Raw genomic sequence first — 21,467 nt, 5'->3', positions numbered from 1 at the left:
AATAATATTTAATACTCCGTCCATATTTTTTCATTTTAGTCTATTTCATAACAAAGTATTAATTTTTTTTAGTAAATATACTATTTACTTAACATTATAAATACCCTTCAACTTACAATATATTACACAAATGTCATTATCTTTATATCACAAGTATTAACAAGGTTATTTTAATTATTTTTACTTTATTTTTACTATATCCCAATATAATACTAATATTTCTAAAATTACTTGCAAAAAGCAAATGGATACTTAGGAGTATATTTTTGTGAGATAAAAAAATTTATTTTTATTTTTGTAAAAATATAGAATTTAAATAATAAAATTTAAAAAAAAATTGCTAAAGAAACAAACTCTAAATAAAAATTGCTAAAGAAACAAACTCTAAATATCACTTTCACCTCGACAAAAGAAAAAAGTAATATTTGTTTTTATATGTATACTTTTTAATATTTATATTATATTACTCCTTCCGTCATATTTAATTTGTTTTTTTTTTGAAAAAAAATACAATTATAAATTTTAATCACATTTAAAATCATAATTCATAATTTTTTTTAATTTTAATTAAACTATTTAGTCATTTTAATTTTAATTTAAAATTATTTTTATTAAATCATAATTATTTTACTTCTTAATTATTCATTAATTAATTATACAATACCTCAAACTCCTTACCTAATCTAAATGAGACAAATTAGTCTGGACGAAGAGAGTAAGTTATAATGAAAAAGACAAAAATACTTATATTAGTATTGTGTAATATAAAAATACTGACATTTCTATAATATATTAAAAGTTCTAAGCGTATTTATTATGTTAGATAGACAATACAATTATTATATTAATAAACAATACAATTATTATATTAAGAAACAATACCTTGTTTAGGGACAAACAAAAATAGATGTAACCTTTTTTATAAGACGAGAAGAGTATTTTTTGTTAGAAAAAGTAATTTTCAATTAAATATTAAAATATTTTTATTTTGTATATCACTTTTTAAAAGTAAAATGAACATTATATTATTTTATTACATTTATATTTATAAAATATTAATTTACTTTAATTTAAGTGAAAAATCAAACAAAAAATTTACTAATGGAGAGTATAATTCATTACTATAAATTTACTAAAATATCCAAATAATGGTAAAAAGAATGTTTATTTTGGAAGTAAATTGTGGGATATGTTTCTTCCCGAGTTTGATTTGATTTTTGTTTGAATAGTTTGTTGAACAAATGACATATTTTTACACGACACATGTTTTAATTATGAATTGACATTATATGTCTTTATATACAAGTAATTAGGGATGGATACGGTTCGAATATTTACAAATATATAGGTATTTGCTGTTCAAATCGAATCGAACAAATACTTAAAACCGTAATCGTATTCAAACTCAAATTTTCGGTTAACCGAAAATATTTACGATATTTGCAAATAATTTTGAACCAAATTGAATTTTTTAAAAAATAATTAAAAAATAATTAAAATATAATAATATAAATATATTCGGTTCCGTTAACCGAATCGAAAAAATATTAAAAATCAAAATTAAATCATACCGAACAAATATCAAATAAGTAGTATTTATATTGGAATCGAATTTATTCAGTTAACTAAAAATTCAATGTGATTTAATTCGGTTCAACGGTTCAATAATTTAATTCAAATATTTTGTCCACCCATAATCCTAACATTTTTCTTTAAACGGCTAGTATATTATTTAAATGTCCTCGGTTCCAATCTTTTCTTACCCCAACCCCATCTATCTCATCTAGAGGTTCATGATCAAGAAAAAACAAAACAAAAAATATCATAATTTGCATTTTAGTCCATCCCAATTTATTATTCCTCTAATTTTTTTTTCATCGGATGGGTTCATTTTTTTGCACGATATTCTATTTTAATTTCCATCCCTACTACCTACCCACCATTTATCTTCAATTTTGCTATCGTTACACTCTCGGTCATGCCTCTCCTTGAATTTGCTTTTCACAGTTATACTTGACTAGTATTCTCTTTTGAACCTTCAAAATATTTTCTGCAAATTAGGGTCGACGAGGCAAGTCACACTGGGTGAACCATGTGTGACAGATGAACCTGAAAGCGTCGAAGTTTGAACCAATGGTCTCACAGTCACAAGTTCCATGTATTGATGTTGTTATTATTTATTTATCATTCACATGGTTTTGAATTGTTTTAAATATAAGTTTAATATTTCGTGGTAGCCCACCACAGAAAATTATAGTTAAGGTAATTTTTTTTTTTTAACTTTATATATGATAATTTGAGTGTCCAATGCATTTTATCCAACTTGAACTATCACAAAAACAATGACTTTATTTGACTTGATTCTTCGTTTGTCAATATCATACACTTAACTTAAAAAATGTTGTGTTGGTGAACTTTCTTTCGGATTCATGTGTGCACTTAATGTTACTTTTTTTTTGTAAGACATCAAATAATAGATATTTTTAATATAGTTAAACAAGTTTGAAATATTTGTATTTCAAAGAGATCTGAAGTTTTCCGTCTTTAATTAATTTGTCTACTTATGTTGTATATATGTTGGTCATTTATCTATTACTGTAGATACGAGAATTTAAATAAAGTATAATTAATAAATAACTAAGAAATGTATTAGTAAAAATAATTATTATTCAGTAAAAATAATTATAAATTAAGATTAAAATAACTAAATAATTTAATTAAAAAAAATTTAAAATGTAATTAAAATGAGACAGTTGGAGTACATAATATAAAATTTGATGAATTAGATATGAATAAATCTTTGTTGTCTCATAAATTAGATTTTATGAATATAAAAAATAAGTTTAAAATTATTGATGTAAATAATAAAAAATATAAAATAAAATTAAAAAAAAAATCCTCGAATTGGAAAGTATTTGATATGGAAAAAGATATATCAATAAATACGATATATCTTGAAGGAAGTAATATTAAATTACAGCAAAATCAAACAACTTCACTGCATATTTTATTCTTTTACTTTTTTTGAGCCGTATAATTTTTTTTTTTTTTTTAATTGTGTATATATATATATATATATATTTATAGCAAAATTAAACAATCCCAAAAGTATGTAATTTTACATGTATCATGTAATGCAATATATACTTATGTGAGATTTATATATTTTTTGTTTTCTTTTATACAGACAGATATATGAAAATTGGAATTATGATCAAGCCGCTCATGTATGGATACATGAACTTTATAATCACTTTGTTGTGTTTACTCGAGAGGTTTTGATTTTGAGTTTTGATTTTGAATAGTATAATTTTGAATTGAAATAGTTGTTTGATGTAATATAAATATGTATTGATGTAATATTTTGAATGTAAAATTAAATTTTAGTGTAATAAAATAAATGAAAATTAATTGTTTAATTTGATATTTTTTGAGTGAAAATAAAATTGAAATAGTAAAATCATGGTTAAAATCTTACATGTATAACCATAGTTAAATAAAGAGTCGTATCAGTGAAAAAAATGAATTAATAATTATTTTTGTTTCAATGCAAATGAATCTAGAAACTATAGTTGGTTTGCATGAAAAAATATGAAAATGTTACAAGCAAATTTATGTCTTAGCCTTAGATGAGATGATATTTTGACTTAAGTACTTCAGGTACAAATTTAGTATTTTCAATTTATTTTATTATTTGAATGTACTGAATTTATATATTTTATTTCTCTCGTAAAAATATACTATTTTCTATTTTTTACCTTTTAAAATAAGGGTATCATTTTCTAATTTAGTAATAATACTACCTACTTAATATAATAAATATTTTTACAATTTACAATATATTACACAAATATCATTACTTTTATATTACACCATACTAATAAGGTTATTTTTGTACTTCCTCCGTCCGTTTACAAAGTTTACATGTTTTTATTTTGGGACGTCCAATTACAAAGTTTACATTTCATTAAATACCATATTTTTTTCCACAAATACCTTTACTTTACATCACATCATTACTTTTACACAAAAAAGTTAGGGCAAAAATGTCATTACACTATTTTTAACTACTCACTATAATTAAAATACTATTATTTATTAAACACCGCGCCAAAAGTAAATGTAACCCTTGTAAATGGACGGATGGAGTATTTTTTACTACAAATTAATATAATGCTAATATTAAAAAATTTACGTGCAAAATACAAACGGTTCTCTTGTTGTATAGGACGAAAGTTGCATAAACTTTTCTTAATATTTAAATATACAGTTCTTAGAATAAAGAAATACTTTTTTAAAATATTCTTATTTATTATGTTGGTAATGTTTGTGTTCGGTTAGAGGATTTGATCGTTTTTTTTTACTGTAGATTTACTGCTATCTACCTCTTTATCCTAGCTTTTGAAAAAATCACCCCAGTGTGCAGTGTTTGTCGGAAGCAGGCTAGGAATATTAAAAAATTTGTCAGAATCTAGAGAAAAACTGTGGTTTGGATACTGTTTTTCTTCTCGGTTAATGCCATAAAAAAAATTATGACTCCAAATTAAAAAAATAAAAATAAAATTATAACCCAAATTATATTTAAAAAATAGAGTATGTATATATGTATTATTTTTATTTCAAAATTTAATTATATTCATATTAATTCAAATTTCACTTTTAACTATTACTCATAATTTTTATAATACTTAAATATACATTAATTCAAACTATCACATCAATATATCAATTCTTCTAATAAAATAATAATTTCTTCCAACATAATTATTACAAAAATTCAAACTCTCAAACAAACACAACTTAAAAATTCTTATTTTAAAATCCTCAAAAATCCAAATCCAAAATTCAAACCTCCAAACAAACATGTATAAATTTATTTATTAATTATAATTATCGTGGTGAACTAATCAAATTATTTATATTCTATAAGTATCGTTTTTTAGACAAATATGTGAAGATAAATATATCGGTGACAATAGTCCTGAGCGACGATATGGTGAAGGTTAATAGGTCATGAATTTAACGCATTTTGTGGCAAGGAAGTGGCTTGCCGAATTAATGCAAGGTAATAAAGATTTATTGAAGAACTACTGTGAGATTAGCTCTACATATAATAAATGTAAAATTTATAAAGTTTGATCTAATTATTGGATTTTAAAGATGCAATCTCATGAGTTGAATTGATAAATTGAATTTTTATTTTTGTCATTGATAATGGTTACATAATGCATACAATGATAAATATATATCACATACAAAATATATTTTTTCTAGTAAATAATTATTGTCTTGTTTGTATACTTTCATAATTGTTGTTGTTTGAGTTCATCTCTTAAAGTTAAGAAGTGTTATTAGAAAAACTTTGGAAGTGTTTCTTGCACCAAAATCAATATTCATATCGATTTTGCAGTTTTCTTTTTCCAACGATTTCTTCACATTTCTTTATTTTTTGTCTCTCATGAACATATAATTTCTCATAAATTTTTCTAACATTTTGAAATCATGTTAATATTAAAAAAACCCAGGTTGAATTTTAACGAAGTAAAATTAGTGTCCTAATTGTCACCAAGAAGCTAATATTAATTCCAAAATGATTAGTCATGGAACAACATTGATGCCATTGTTGTTGTAGTCGTGTAGCAGACTGGTGGACTGCTTTGCTAAACTTTCTGATGATTGTCGCCATCGTGTTTTCAGGTGCAGTGTCTCTAGTCAAAACAAGTCTGCCACTGCCAACCATATCAATACCTATGATAGAGCGTCCATGCTACGAATGAGGGTTGATTGACGGCCAGTCCACATCATATTTATTTTTATTCTATCAGAAGTGACCTTTTGGATGCCTTTATTTTTTCATCATATCAAAAAATTTTATTATGAAAATTTTTAATTTTTTGGTTGCAAATTCTTTTTTTTTTTTTTTGTATCATTTATATAACATTTTATAGACAAAATTGATGTAAACTTGATTCTATAACAATAAAAGATCTTACAAAATCTTCAAAGATTCAATAAAACCAAGCAATTCAAATGAGCATCATCTCCCGAATTAATTGTCATCTATTAATCTTTACTGGTCATGAACAATTTAGCTATGTTGACGAAGAACAAACAATATTACGCTCATAAAAAAAAAACATTTTATTCACAATCATTTTATACAAAACTATAGTTAAAAATTTCAATTCAATTGTCTAAATCTTACTTTTATTCCAACGTGTACATAAATTAGTAGCTTACATTCACGATTAAAATCCATACTTAAACTAGAAAGCCGCATAAACAAATATCTTTAAAATTCACTGAAAATGTAGATCAAACCATAATACTACATACATGAAATATAATTTAACTATTTCATCGTACTGAAAGACAATAAATAAGATACAACACCAACAAGACAATAATATCCTAATTAATATTCCAAAATATGTGGATTGTTGCTTTTTTCAAAAACTGAATTGATTGCCGAAATAATAGAGTGAATGAGAAACGATTTGTTGATTAGATATTACATAAATATCATAATCAATAGAGATCGAAAATAATAATAATAAAAAGGAATAGTAGTAGTCATCACAGGATAACTGCAACAAATTGTTCATATAGAAATAAGAGAATATGATGTTTTTAATACATAGAAATGTCATTTCTACATAAATTTATCTGAAATAGAAACTACAAATTATGGAACATATATTAAACTTCAAAGTCAAGTGTAAATTATTATATTTGGTTAAGTTTCGATTACTATAACTGAGTTGAACTAATTGATATAATATATTTGGTATGACATCCTACATAAAAAATAAAGATCACATCCATCAATTTACTACTCCCTCGGTCCCAAAAGTATAGTCTTGAGGACGAGATTTAAGGAATATTGATATTATATTGGTAGTTGATAAAAAGTAAAGATAAATGATTTTTTTGCCCTTGTGAGTATATTAGTGTAAAAAGTAGTAGCTGTAATAATAATGAAAAAGTAGGAATAGTTTTATAGTGATATGGTTATTTATGGAAATGAGACTATTGTTTTAGGACAGACAAAAATGGTAAACAAAACTATTGTTTTGAAACGAATGAAGTATATAACATTGAATATCCTCATAATTAATTTCATATGAAAAAAATGTAGCTTAAAAGTATTTTCATGCAAATAAGTAAAAACAACCAGACGATTTGACGATTATATGATCGCTCATTTTTAATATAAAAAATATTATTGTAGCAAAATTAAAATATTTTGCATTTACACATCGAAGTTATGCCAAAAGCAACAAAAAAGATAAAGATTTATTTTTTTTTTTTTTTCAAATCGAACATATATTTGACGATTTGGACTTAGTTAAACTTTAAAAGATATTTTTAAAAAAATATATCAAAAATTTTGAAAGTCACCCAACATGACGAAAAATGTCATATATGCATCATCTATCAATCATTAGCAAATTTCCTTTATTTATTCTCCATTTACTTTTTGTTGTTGTTTATTTATCATTATTATGACTTTGAATTGTTTTAAACATAAATGTTCTTTGGCTTTTTCTCTCTCTACATTTCATAAAATTATTGATGATTTTTTTCTTTTGGTCACTAATTGGACTGAGATAAGCATCAAACCCATGATATGCAACAACTTTAATTGCTTTAAGATGTAACTAAAAAAAAATGTTAGAGGATACAATATAATTAAAATGGTAGGAAAAAAAAATAATTAAAGCATAAAAATATAAAACTATTATTTAGACAATATAAATAATTATAAAATATAGAATATTACAATTTATAATTATTAATTTAAAAGGATTCGGGACTATATTGGATTGGGGAGTTTTTAATCAAAGTTATAATCTGGCCAGATCCGACTGGATTTAAAATCTCAAAATTTATAAATTCATCCCCACTATAAAAGTTTGAATCTGGACCGTCTCATTAACTCAGGTCCAGAGCGAGAAATGTTCTAATTATTATTCCTAAACAACAGTTACACTGCGGATAATACAATATATTGATACGCTTGGAATGAGATCAATTTCGAAGCAAATTGAATATCACTTTAGTGCTAGCTAGAGTTGTTAAACAAATCTACTAGCTTGCGAGCCAAGCTCGACTCGCCTCGTTTATAGAGATAAACGAGCCTCTATAAACGAGCCGAGCTCGAGCTCAAAAATTATCTTTTCTACAAACAAGTCGAGCTCGTGAGTAGCTCATTTGAGTTCGTTAGTGATAATATATTTATATATTAATATAATATATATACTTTTTTATATCAAAATTTATATTTATTATAAAAAATTATGAATAAAATTAAATATATTTAATTTATATATTAAAAAATATACATAATATGCATACAATTCAAATCGAGCTCGAACTCGAGCTCGAGTTCGAGCTTTACGAGCCGAGCTCGAGCTTGAATTTGAGTCTGACGAGCCGAGTTCGAGGCACTATTTTGGCTCGAATTCTTAACGAGCCGAGCCTATACCGTTAACAAGTTCGAGTCAAACTCGAACAACTAATACTCGAGCTCACTGGACTCGTTTAACAACTCTAGTGCTAGCTGACAATGTTTATTATGTGTTTTTAATTTAAAGTATTTCTTATGTTAGATATAAAAAATTTATCGATAATAATATCTTATATTAAGTTATTAAATTTTTAAGAGATAGAATACATACATTATAAATTTTGTATATATATAGTATATATTTTATAATAATATTAATAATTGTGAAACAACATATATATGTAATATATAAATTATAAAATATTTATTATATTGGTAAATAATATATTATATTAGAAATGATATTCTTATATTAAGGCCGAAGGAAATATAATAATTATAGCATAAATATATTATTAATATACGTTGCCTAATAATTTCACATCCAAAGACCAACGCCGCCGCTCTGCCGCTCACCAATTTCTTCCTCCTCTTCTTTCTCTTCATTCTTTCGTTTTTTTTCCCTCATTCTTTTCTTTCTCCTTTTCTTCATTACCTTCCTCCTCCTGCTGATCGCTCGGACAAGGTGACGGTAAGGTTCCAGTATATTTCTCTTTTTCCAGAGAATAAAAAATGAATCGGCGTTCGAACAGACGGTCACGTTTAGAGAATGAAGGAATGGCGGTTCCGATTTGAACCGGAATTGCTGGTAAGAAACCGTCGAACCGGAGGTTCGAGTTCTCTGGTTCGAACCGCCGGTCCGGAGCACCCCCTTTACATTTCTTGAGAGAAACGAAATCGCAGTATTTAGATCGATAACAGGGGAAGCGAGCGGGAGTGCTTTCGAATAATAACTATTCCAATTTTGTAGGGATGAATGTAAGCTTGATTCTTTTTTGGGGTTTTAGAGGTTGTAGGATGGTTTGAGTTTTTCATTTTATGTATTGTTTTCATTTTAATCCTGGTTTCTTTCGAATGATTGCAGATGGTGGATTCAGGTCTTGCGGTGAACAATTTGCTGCTTGGCTCTGAAGGGGATTTTCAAAAAACACTGTATGCTTTCACTTTTTTTTTTTTTTTTTTTTTTTTTGTTTTGAAAGTATTTGCTTGCATAATTTGTGATTGAGTTGGATTTGTTGCATAGGTATCCATACGTGACTGGGACGTTAGTTGTAGGCATAAAGTACAAGGATGGAATTCTCTTGGCTGCCGACATGGTAGGTTAGATGTTGATATCTTCGCTTAAGTTGATGTAAATGTGTTGGTAGAATGTGTTTAAGTTAATGAGAAACTGAATGATTACCCTCAGGAAATCTTTTGCATGGGTTTGAATAAGTTATCAGTAAGTTATTGTCTTAGCATTATCTCTAATTGTTTATAACTTGTGCATTGATTGTTTTGAGTGACAATCTTCTGGTGAGATGGATTTTATTATCTTTTGATCGGGTATATATTTCAAGCACTCATACTGATTTTGTTTTATTCTTTTTTAAATCGATGGATGGTTTCTGTAGTTCAAATTGAAGGTGGAGCTTTGTTATTACGAAAAAAATTTGCCCCGGGGAACTGATTTGTGCGTATTATTAGTTTATGAAGTGCATAAAATGATATTTGTGGTGATGTTCTTACTGATATGAGCTATTTATCAAATAATATGAGCCTTTTTTGTGAGTGTGTCTGTGTGGTTATGGCTGTGTTCATAATATTTTTCCTGTATAGGTTCTTATGGAACTACGCTTCGTTACAAAACTGTGGAGCGATTGAAGCCAGTGGGAAAGCATTCAATTATTGGTGCGAGTGGTGAGATCAGTGATTCTCAAGAGATAATGGAACTATCTTGAAGAACTCATGTATGTCTTTTCATCATTTCACTTGAAGTAAACATAGAAATGCGTCATGATCTTGTCATGGTTGCATATTTTGGGATTGTCGACAATAATTCTTTCATTTACTTAACTTCTATTTGTACTTGTAGCTTGTTTGATAGCATGTGGGATGATGGAAACTCCTTTGGTCCTAAAGAGGTGCATAATTATCTAACCCGGGTTATGTACAATCGCCGTAATAAGTTCAACCCATTGTGGAACTCTCTTGTTCTTGGTGGAGTTAAGAATGGAGAAAAGTACCTTGGAACGGTATAACACTTTTTAATCATTTGTTCATAATAACTTGTTCAAGTTATATAAGATGCATTGCCTAATTTCTTATATCCAACCCCTGCTGCTCTTTGTTCTATGATTTAGGTCAGTATGATCGGCGTGCACTACGAGGACAACCATGTTGCGACTGGATTTGGAAATCACCTTGCAAGGCCAATCCTGCGGGATGAGTAGCATGAGAATCTAAGTTTCGAAGAAGGTGTGAAATTACTGGAGAAATGCATGCGAGTGCTCCTGTATCGCAATCGATCAGCTGTCAACAAACTTCAGGTCTGTTTCATTCTTGTCCGAGGCTTCCAAAGAAACCCTTTGAAGTTTTTTTCGATCCTACCCTTTTAAAAATATTGTTCAACTTTCATCACTTGCAGATTTTATTTTATCTTTTTTGAAAACCATCTTAGGATTTCTGTTAAGTTGCGTTATAATTGTTGGTACAAGCTGAAATTAGGTCGCGGATTATTTATTTTGCATCTCTTAAAAGCAATTGTTTAACTTTAAACGGGTGCTGTGAATTTGCAGATTGCAAAAATCACCGCGGAGGGTGTCGCAATCTCCCCACCGTACTCGTTGAAAACGTTTTGGAACTTTGCTGCTCTCGAAAACCCGACGGCAGGTGCAGCCGGGTCATGGTAGTCGAATACTTTATGCAGTCAGAAGCGAGTTTATGTGTATAGGTTGAGCGAATGAATGGCTATGAAGCTTCTCACTGTCACTGGTTATTGACATTGTTGTGGTATGTGGAGGAACTCAATGCGTATTAATTTTATTTTTTTTTATCGGATTATCATTTGCCACAGGTGGTTTGCATTTTTTTTTTCTTTTTTATAACATGAAAATCCACAGAACGGCGCTGTTAATTTTTTGTCGAACCTAATACTCTGCAATTCTAGTTAGTTGTGGTTGATATATGAATTACAAAACCTTAAGAATGCAGAAATTTTGTTGGTACCGAGCTTTTATATTGTTAAGACGGGGATTCGGGGTTCCAACTTAAAACCAATTGATTGTAAGTGGAGTAGCCCTTCACCCCTTATAAGGTAGGAGAATCCTAACATTATATCCAACGTGGATACTTAACATATATATTATAGAATCTATTATAATGATTTTATTTTATTATTATTATTATTATTATTATTATTATTATTATATTATGGCTATCATTCCCATATTCAAGTTATTTTTTTAACAACCGTCAGTAGTGTCATTATCTCTCCAACCAATTTACCTTTGCTATTTTATAAATTTTATTAAATTCATTAAAATTTAAATTTTATATTTAGTTTTTTTTAATATATATATATATATTAAAAATCGATTTTTAAAAAAGGTAATGTGCGAGTGATAACGTGAGTGTGTTTTTTTTTTTTTTTTTATTTGAAAAAACTTGGATAAAAGTACAAAGTCGGTATTTTGTAATAAAAGCAATGGGTATTAATTATAGTTACAAATGAAAAAGGTAATAATAAAAATAATGAAGAAGATAATATAATAATAATAATAATAATAACAATAATAATAATGATAATAATCACTTACCATTGCCAATAAATCTCGCCTTATTTTAACAAGTTATAAATAAATAGAATTTATTAGCTTGAATACAGGTTGAGCATCACCATCATAATATAGTAATAAAATTATATAGCATTGACAATTGAATTTCTTAAATATGTTTTCAACTTACTAAAATTTTAAATGTATCACCTCAAATGTTTTTCTTTGTATATTTTTACACAATAGTAAATTAAACAAAATACTACAGTAATATTTTAAACTGACAATTTTGGGAGTTCAAATTATGGTCAAATTGTTTAGACATTGCTTGAATCCTCCTGTGTAATTCACAATTTTTAAAATTAGATTACTAATTACAATTTACGTTACAAATTATGTAAATAAACGTAAGAGAATAGAATTAATAAAATTGTTATAGAAATCTAAAGTGTATTTCGATATTGCAGACAGAAATTACGATGTTCAGAGAAGCCAACGTCGTATTACACATCCAATACCAAAACACAGCCACCACCAGTCACGTGCCGACGTGCGTGCATGCATGCAAAACCCAGCCACAATAATAATTACTGCTATTTCTAAAAAAATTAAATATATATATATAAATATAATAACTAATATTAATATTAAAATTACTCCGTCGATCGATTTTTCCGGCGACGGAAAACTCAGGCCGCCGACGCACTGGGATCTTCGCCGTCGCCGTCGTCGTCGTCGTCGTCTGGCGGTGGAGGATTGTTCAGATCCGGAATCTGGAAGCTTCCAGAACCTTCACCTCTTTCCCTACGGCTACTACCCTCTCCTCCGGCTTGAGCCGGTTGCTCTTCGGCTCCCCTGCTCTGCGCCGCCGATCCCTCGCCGGCGCCGATCATGCCGCGGAGGTCTGCAAATTCTTCCTCCGCCCGGAACACCGGCGGCGGGTGGGCCCCCTTCCAGCCCCTGTCAGGGTGAGACCGCATGTGTCCGAACAAGGCCTTGTCGGAATTAAACCGCCTGTTGCACACGCTGCAGTGAACTCCGCCGCCCTCTCTCGCCGGAGCTGCCGCACCCGCGGCGGCGCTGGATCCCGCTCCGGCGCCGGCTCCGGCCCCTACCCGCGCTCTCTTAGCGCCGAGAATCCTCCCTGTAGCACTCAGATCACTCCTGCCACCGCCACCACCGCCGTCGCCGCCGACGGGGACAGCCTGCGCTCCGGTGGGCGCCTGGAACGCCGCCGATCCGAGGACAGATTGGTAATCGCCTCTGGATCCAGTCGCCGACGACGGTCCCGGACCATGGCTGGATCCCGGCCGGACGTTGTAGTTGGAGAAGGCCGACACGCCGGGGACACCCATAACCACCGGGTGCCGCGGAGGCGTGAACTTTGGCTGTGGCCGTGGCCTGGACGGCTGCGGCGGGGCTGAACCCGGTCCGCGGCCTCTTGCTCTCCCCCTGGCCGGGCTGGCAGGGGGCGTGACCGAACTCGCACGCCGACCCGCCCCGGATGGCCTCGCCGGCGCTGGATTAGATTGCGGCGGCGGTGGAGGCGGCGGCGGCGGCGGGGAAGGAGAGCCTTGGTCGGACATATTGTATTTTATGAGGAAATAAAATAAGATCGACGAGATAATATATGTCCGCCTGAAGAAATTCGATTGCAGCAGAAAGGGCCTGTAAATATAGATACACGTGTATATATATATATATATGTATATGTGTGTGTGTACGGACGGATGAAAGCAACCTGAAAAGGGATGTAATGTTTCATGGAAGGTGGCGACATTCAAAAAATTTTAAAAATAAATTAGTAATATGAATAATTGCAATTTCGTATTTATAATTATATTTCAAATTGTAAAATTATTTGCTAATAATCGTGTCTCTTGATAAAACTAAAACTGCTCTATACACCTTTTTGGATCAATGCAATACATTATGCAATATACCATACTTCAAAATTTTATTAAATTAATTTATTAAAATTAGGTGCAATTTATTTTTATTACTATTATTATCTTTATGTACCTGCCACATGCGCATACTGTTCATAATTTAAGCAGTGTGAACTGTGAAGAGTATGCCATATTATATATATATAAAAAAAAAAAATTAGGGAAAAGGTTATAGATTTTTCTCTAAATATATATATATATATATTTAAAAAAATATTATGTATATCTGAAAAGGTATATAATTTAAAATGTGTGTAATAAGTTTAAGCATCATTTATATCCAATTATAACTAATACAGCTCTCTTACTACAATATATATATATATATATATATATAAAATAAAATATTCCTATATATGTGATATATATTGATAAATATTTCACACACATATACATATTTATTTTATATACATAATCTACCTTTATCTTATAAAAAAATGTATATAAATCATATATAAGAAAGATTTTTATTCATTTCAATATAACATCAATATGATTTTAATAGAAGATAATATTAGTTTACCGGTTATGTTATATGAAATTAGTAAATATTTATATAGAATCCGATGTATATTTTAATTTCTATATTTTCAAAATAAAATTTAATGTTAGTTCAATAGATTTTGTATACGATAAATTATTAAAGGGTAATCTTGTGCTGATTTTTTTTTGTAATAATATCATGGTGATGACATATTGTAAATCATGCTCTATTTTCTTCAAAATTCGAATTTTAATATATAATTAAGATGATTTGGGAGGAGGAAGAATGTATCGTAACGGATTACAAAATCTAGACATTATAGTATTGGATAACATTTATAATAGAGTCGCTACAATAGTTAAGTTCTTAATCGCTACGAAGTTACATTAATTAAAGCCAAGAATCGATGTTTTACTAATGTCGAACCTATCAAATGAAACAAAACCGATCTTAAACTTTATATCCAAATTTACTAAGAATTTGGCACGTGTCGTTTGGGATTTTAGATTTAGATTTAGATTTAATTTAAACCGCTATTTGATTTAATTTTTTATAAAATAAAATAATTAATATATTTTTTTATTGATAAATATAAAGACTAAATAGTAAAATACATGAAAAACACCCAATAAAAAAGGAATCTAATGTTAGCAAATATATTTTTCTTGGATTTTTAAATATTTTCATATAATTATAAGTTCAAATAGAGTAATAATTATGTAATTAATGGAATATAAAATAATAGTAAGTAAATTTAAGATGGAAACATTTTGTTGTTATATATTATAAAATTCCATAAATAATTCAAAAAATGATTTTTTGAAGTAATGTTCAAAATAAAATGAAATAGCTTACTAAAAAATTATTTCATTAAAAGAAATAGTAAAGTATCTTCTTAGCATTAATCTGTAATTATAAAATCTTACTCATCTTATTATAAAAATGTATATAAATCATATATAGATAACATTTTTATTCATTTTTTCATCATGACATCAACATTGTTTAATAGAAGATAATATTGGTTTTAAGGTTATGTTATATGAAAATTAGTAAATATATATATATATATATGTAGCATCCGAATATTTTAATTTCTATATTTTAAAATAAAATTTATTGTTAGTTCAATAGATTTTGTATACGAAAAATTAGGGTAATCCTATGCTGATTTTTTTTTTTAATAGTATCGTGCTGATAAAATATTATAAGTTATGTTCTATATTCGTCAAAATTCGAATCTTAATATATACTTAATATGATTTGGGAGGAGGAAGAATCGTATAGTAATGGATTACAAAATCTATACATTATATTAAATAACATTTATAATAGAGTCGGTATTACCGTAGTTAAGTCATTAATCGCTATAAACTTACATTAATTAAAGCCAAGAATCGATGCTTTTTACTAATTTCGAACCTATCACATGAAACAAAGCCAGTGTTAAACTTTATCCAAAATTTACTAAGAATTAGGTATGTTTCGTTCGGAATTTTAGATTTAGATTTTAGTTTAAACCGATATTTGATTTGATCTTTTGTAATAATATAAAATAATATATTTTTTATAGATAAATATGAAGACTAAATAGTAAAATACATGAAAAACTCCGAAAAGAAACCAATCTAATGTCGTAAATTTATTTACTTGGATTTTAAAATATTTTCATATAATTATAAGTTCAAATAAAGTAATATTATGTAATTAATGGCATATATATATAAAAAAAAAAAGTAAGTAAATTTAAAATGGAGACATGTGTTAATGTTATATATTATGAAACTCCATAAATAATTCAAATTGATTTTTTTTGAAGTAATGTTCAAAATAAAATGAAATAGCTTACTAATTATTATTATTATTATTTTTTCATTTTATTTAAAAGAAAAGGTAAATTAACTTCATAGCATTTGTAATTATAATTTAAGTATACTTACGAAATATTTAGTCATAGGTAAAGTTTATTATATAAAGTACAATAGTAATTGTTTGAAATCTCAAAATAAAATACACACTCGTCCCGTAAGGGATGGTCTGGTGGTATAGGGGTTGGATTTGTGACAGTATAAAAAGTACTTACAAATTACAATTAAAATGTATATATATTTATTAAATTTTATGCTAAAATAATTGAGTATCTTACAATGGGATTGGAGAAACTAGGTAACTTAATTATGAGTTAAATTGCCTCAATATTTTAATTACTTTATTCTTTTAAGTCATTTAAAAAATAAAAAAATTACTTTCATTCTCAATTTAATATGTCGTTTTTTTTCCAGTAAATTAAATAATAATAATACTCTACTTGTTTGGGATAATTATGTTATATATATATTTTTTTGTTTCTGTTAAACTTATGCATAATTCAGTTATAAAAAATAATTTTATTCCCTCACAATTTTATTCTCTATTTTGATCAATAATAATCAATTTGACGCTTTATTTTATTAAAAACCGAAATGATATTTTAATATTATAAGTCAACAAAGTATATTACAATTTATTTTATTTTTATGATATGGGAACCATCCGTAGCTACTTTTCAAGTGCGCTTTGTGTATATTTTCGGTCGAATCTAATACCCTGCAAATTAGATCCGATAAGACAAATCATACTAGATGAATTATATGTGACAGACCATATGTAATTTTTTTTTATAAAAGCACATAGATGCATATGTAAGTCATAAAATTTAATATGAGTAAACATGAACGTGTTGATATACAAATAAACATTTATCCATTTCTCTTTATTTATTTAACATCTCGGTTTTATCAAAATACTCTTATACACACGTGTAAATATTGTTGACTTCAAATTCGCTCAAAACCAAATAACACTAGCAATATAAAACAACACAAATAGAGACACAAGCTGATTTATACATGAGACATCAAACAATATGCCAACTCTGTAAACAAACAAAATAAATTACAAAATAAAATACAAAATATTGATTAACCAATCCGGTCACGCATGACCTACATCTGGAGGGTTCTAAGCGAAACATGTCTCAACTCAACTTAGAAATCTCTACTCAACCTCGTAAGATTTCCTAGTCTAGACCCTCTCAATTCACAACCTAGAACTATCCTCAGCTTTAGAATATTCTGTGTCAACTTTCAATAATGTCTCCATAAGAGGACTATTAGAATTTGTTCAATTAAATTCATTGTATTTGCTCTAAGAAAAATGTTTTTTTTATCATAAAAGTAAATATGCCAAATCACAGGTCACAATGGGTTACACATTGGCTCCCCTGTAACAAGGTTTCGATAGCTACTATTTCTTGTTTCCATCCTTAAATAAATAAATAGTAATAATAATCATCATCATAAAAAGAAAAAGGATGTCTGAAAATTATTAATATAAAGCTGCGATGATACCGTTGGAGTTGGGGATGATGATTGAAGAGTGAAGGCTGATTGTTGGGAAAGAAGAAGGGCAAGAAGAACACCATTTTTGGTCAGATTACTGAAGAAGGAAGGAAGGAAGGAAGAGTCAGCACATGACATGGCAATGGTGGAAGCCGAAGCTGAAGCTGAAGCTGAGTAGACCAGACCGGACCAGACTAAAAAGAAGGATTGAAGGAGTCTTCCCTTCGAAGCCACATCGCATCATCCAATCCCCAACCTCCACGATTTCTGGTTTCTTTATTTCCTGCAGCTTGCTTTTATTCCGAATTGCGATTGGGGCCAGATTTGATTGGGTGGTTCGTCGATCTCCGTTTCTGATTGATCGATCATCCACTGGATTTGAGCTTTGAATCCTTGCGAGGTAAGGGAAGGCTAGGGTTTAATCGTCATGTCTTGCTCCCCTTCTTCGTCGTCGGGATCGGAGGAGGAGGATGAGGGGATTGTTTCCTACCGGAAAGGAGGCTACCACGCCGTCCGAATCGGCGATTCCTTCGCCGCCGGTCGGTACATCGCCCAGCACAAGCTCGGCTGGGGGCAGTTCTCCACCGTCTGGCTCGCTTACGACACGCAAACATCGGTAAGGATTCCCTTTCTTATTTAACCCTAAACCCTGCTTAGGTTTTGGCTTTTTTACAAGTTTCTTCTGTGGTTTGACTCAATTGATGTTACTTCTAGAACGGAAATGGAATCGATCATGTCGTTACTTGGAATCTCAGACCTTGAATTTCGTATTTGCTTACTTTCTGCCATAGCTTTGTTGTCCTCTAATGGCGTCTTTTCTGCAAATTTGTCTTATTTGTTGCTGTTGCAGACTTAGAAGCATGAGAGAATTTTGGAATTGGATTGAATCTTGATCTCCTGCTGCAAATTTTCTATAGAATGAAACAGCACCACAATTACAATTACAATTACAATTACTTAAAGATATTTAGTTGAACTAGATCTTGCAATTAGAATCATCCCCTGCAAACTCGAATTATTTCCAAGTTTTAATCATATTCGAACAATGTGCTAGCAGTATTGTTGTTTTTCGATGTAGTTAAGTTCCATTTTCGATGTTTCATTCTTCTGAAGCTTTTCTTGTTTGTGATATGTAGAAATATGTAGCCTTGAAGATTCAAAAAAGTGCGCCGCAATTTGCTCAAGCCGCACTTCATGAAATCGAGATACTTTCTGCTATCGCCAGCGGCGATCCTTCAAACACGAAGTCCATTGTTCGATTGGTAGACCACTTTAAGCATGGGGGCCCAAACGGGCAGCATTTATGCATGGTCCTGGAATTTCTTGGCGATAGTTTGCTCCGTCTGATCAAGTTCAACCGATATAAAGGTCTCGAATTGGACAGAGTTAGGGAGATTTGCAGATACATTTTGACGGCATTAGATTACTTACACTGTAAACTAGGACTTATACACACTGACCTGAAACCCGAAAACATTCTTCTATGTTCCACCATTAATCCTTCGAAGGATCCTGTCAGATCCGGAATGGCCCCCATTCTTGAAAGGCCCGAGGGAAACCTGAATGGTGGAGTGACTATGAAACTCGAGAAGAAACTGAAACAGAGGGCGAGAAGAGCAGTTGCAAGGATATCAGAAAGGCGAGCTTCTGTGGGAGGGGTAGGTGTGCCTCCCAAGCCTGTGCGGTGTTTGGATGGGATCGACTTGCGATGTAAGGTTGTGGATTTTGGAAATGCCTGTTGGGCTGATCGACCGATAGCTGAAGAAATTCAGACCAGACAGTACAGGGCTCCCGAGGTTATACTTCAATCGGGTTATTCTTTCCCCGCTGATATGTGGTCATTTGCTTGTATTGCGTTTGAACTCGCCACGGGTGAGATGCTGTTTACTCCCAAGACCGGACAAGTCTTCAGTGAGGATGAGGTACCAATCTCTATCCATTTCGTTTTTCTTTCAATGCCGCAATTTGAAGCTAAATTGTTATATCAAAAATCTTACAGTGGACAAAAGCTTTTATTGCGACAAATTTTGAAATTATTTACGGTGTTCGAGGTATATGATGAAATACTCTGTTATTAAGAAGTTTTAGGTCTTATGAAGGATGCCGGGAACTGCTTAAGGTTATACTGTTTGCGACTTTAGCCTATTCTTGGATATGATTCATAATCTCTTATTCTGATCGGTTTCAGTTGCCATCTTTCTGTATAATCCCGATTTTTTAATGTAGTGATGTGTTATTTGTGGGGTTAAGACATTTGAGCTTCGCGGAATCTCCATATTGCTCGAACTTTGCTAGTGAACTATGCTATATGAGACAAAGGTAGTTTGACGAATGCTTAAAACTTGTTGTTTAGCCGAGTAAGGTCAATGCAAAATAGTAAACAAGCGTCGATAAGAAGTTTGATGGTTGATATTGCGATACACTTACCTGATTCTATTGTTATATACAAAATGTTGTACTTGATTTCTAGCTCCAGCCACAAATATAGTCGACAAGTTCAGTTCGGATTAACTTCAAATAGTTTTGCTTGATTTTGATTTTTTCTTTTATTTTTTTGCAGGATCACCTTGCATTGATGATGGAGCTCCTAGGAAAGATGCCAAGGAAGGTAACCTGCTCTGCTCGTTTCTCTACATTACCTTCGAACGTAACTCTCTGCGAATTTACTATCGATCTTCATGCTTGAATAAAAGGTTGCGACTGGCGGGGCAAGATCGAAGGACTATTTCGACAGATACGGGGACTTGAAGAGGATTCGAAGGCTTAAATACAGGACACTTGATCGACTCCTTGTTGACAAATATAAATTTTCGGAGCAGGATGCCCGGGATTTTGCAGATTTTGTTTGTCCCATTCTTGATTTCGAGCCGGAGAAGCGACCATCTGCTCAGCAGTGCTTGCAGCATCTGTGGCTTAATCCGACGCATAGCGAGGCCAAAAACAAGTCATGCATCGACAAGTGACACGAGAGTACACGACGACTCCCGGCCCGCCCCCTCGCCGGAGCTTTTTCTGCGACGTTTCTGAAACAATGGTAGATGTTATTAACACAATGAAGTGATATGTGTAGATTGAAAGGAGTGGACGAGAGCATACATCTTTGAAGACTGTGAATGAATTAGTGTTTGTATTTGTTGATTTAAGTTGTTAACTACATACATGAGCTTTGTTTACCTTCCTATTTTCATTTTTTTATTGGGTAAGTAATTGGAACCTGTCGCAGTACAAAAATTTTGCAATTTTAATTATCCGATGTCTGGAAATGCTTACAAGTCTTCCGGATCCTGGATTTTTTTTTGTAATTTTTAATTGTAAAATTTTCTTTTGTATTTTTTAAATTATTTTTTAAAAGACAATAAATAAATTAATTGTTTTAAAGAAAAATTAATGTATCCGACAAATATAGTTGATTTGGCGGACCATGTGTCACTGAACGAGCTACGCAAATAGCAAGTCGACATCACTGGGGATTAAAAGTGCAAAAATATTTTACAGACTTCAGTTGCAATGAAAATAATAAAATATCAAATTAGAGGACTAAAGACTAAA

The 21,467-nt window shown here is 30.3% G+C and overlaps 2 protein-coding genes and 1 pseudogene across 2 annotated transcripts; 2 read left to right on the top strand and 1 right to left on the bottom strand.

The window, feature by feature from the left end:
• The first annotated feature begins 8,911 nt into the window (after nucleotides 1-8,911).
• LOC127248776 (proteasome subunit beta type-4-like) lies at nucleotides 8,912-11,383 on the top strand (annotated as a pseudogene).
• A 1,411-nt stretch (nucleotides 11,384-12,794) lies between these two features.
• LOC127248506 (uncharacterized) lies at nucleotides 12,795-13,691 on the bottom strand. The gene has a single exon (XM_051270868.1). The coding sequence runs from the start codon at nucleotides 13,689-13,691 to the stop codon at nucleotides 12,795-12,797; it is 897 nt and encodes a 298-aa protein (XP_051126825.1).
• Nucleotides 13,692-17,858: 4,167 nt separating this feature from the next.
• LOC127248865 (uncharacterized) lies at nucleotides 17,859-21,091 on the top strand. The gene is made up of 4 exons (XM_051271412.1): nucleotides 17,859-18,534; nucleotides 19,055-19,840; nucleotides 20,479-20,526; nucleotides 20,612-21,091. Exons 1-4 carry the CDS (start codon nucleotides 18,346-18,348, stop codon nucleotides 20,879-20,881), a joined length of 1,293 nt encoding a protein of 430 aa, XP_051127369.1. The 5' UTR covers nucleotides 17,859-18,345; the 3' UTR covers nucleotides 20,882-21,091.
• Nucleotides 21,092-21,467: the final 376 nt, after the last annotated feature.

This window comes from Andrographis paniculata, unplaced genomic scaffold (genome assembly GCF_009805555.1).
Source record: "Andrographis paniculata isolate CXL003 unplaced genomic scaffold, ASM980555v1 Contig34END, whole genome shotgun sequence".
Taxonomy (NCBI): Eukaryota; Viridiplantae; Streptophyta; class Magnoliopsida; order Lamiales; family Acanthaceae; genus Andrographis; species Andrographis paniculata.
This window is presented reverse-complemented; position numbering and strand designations above follow the sequence as displayed.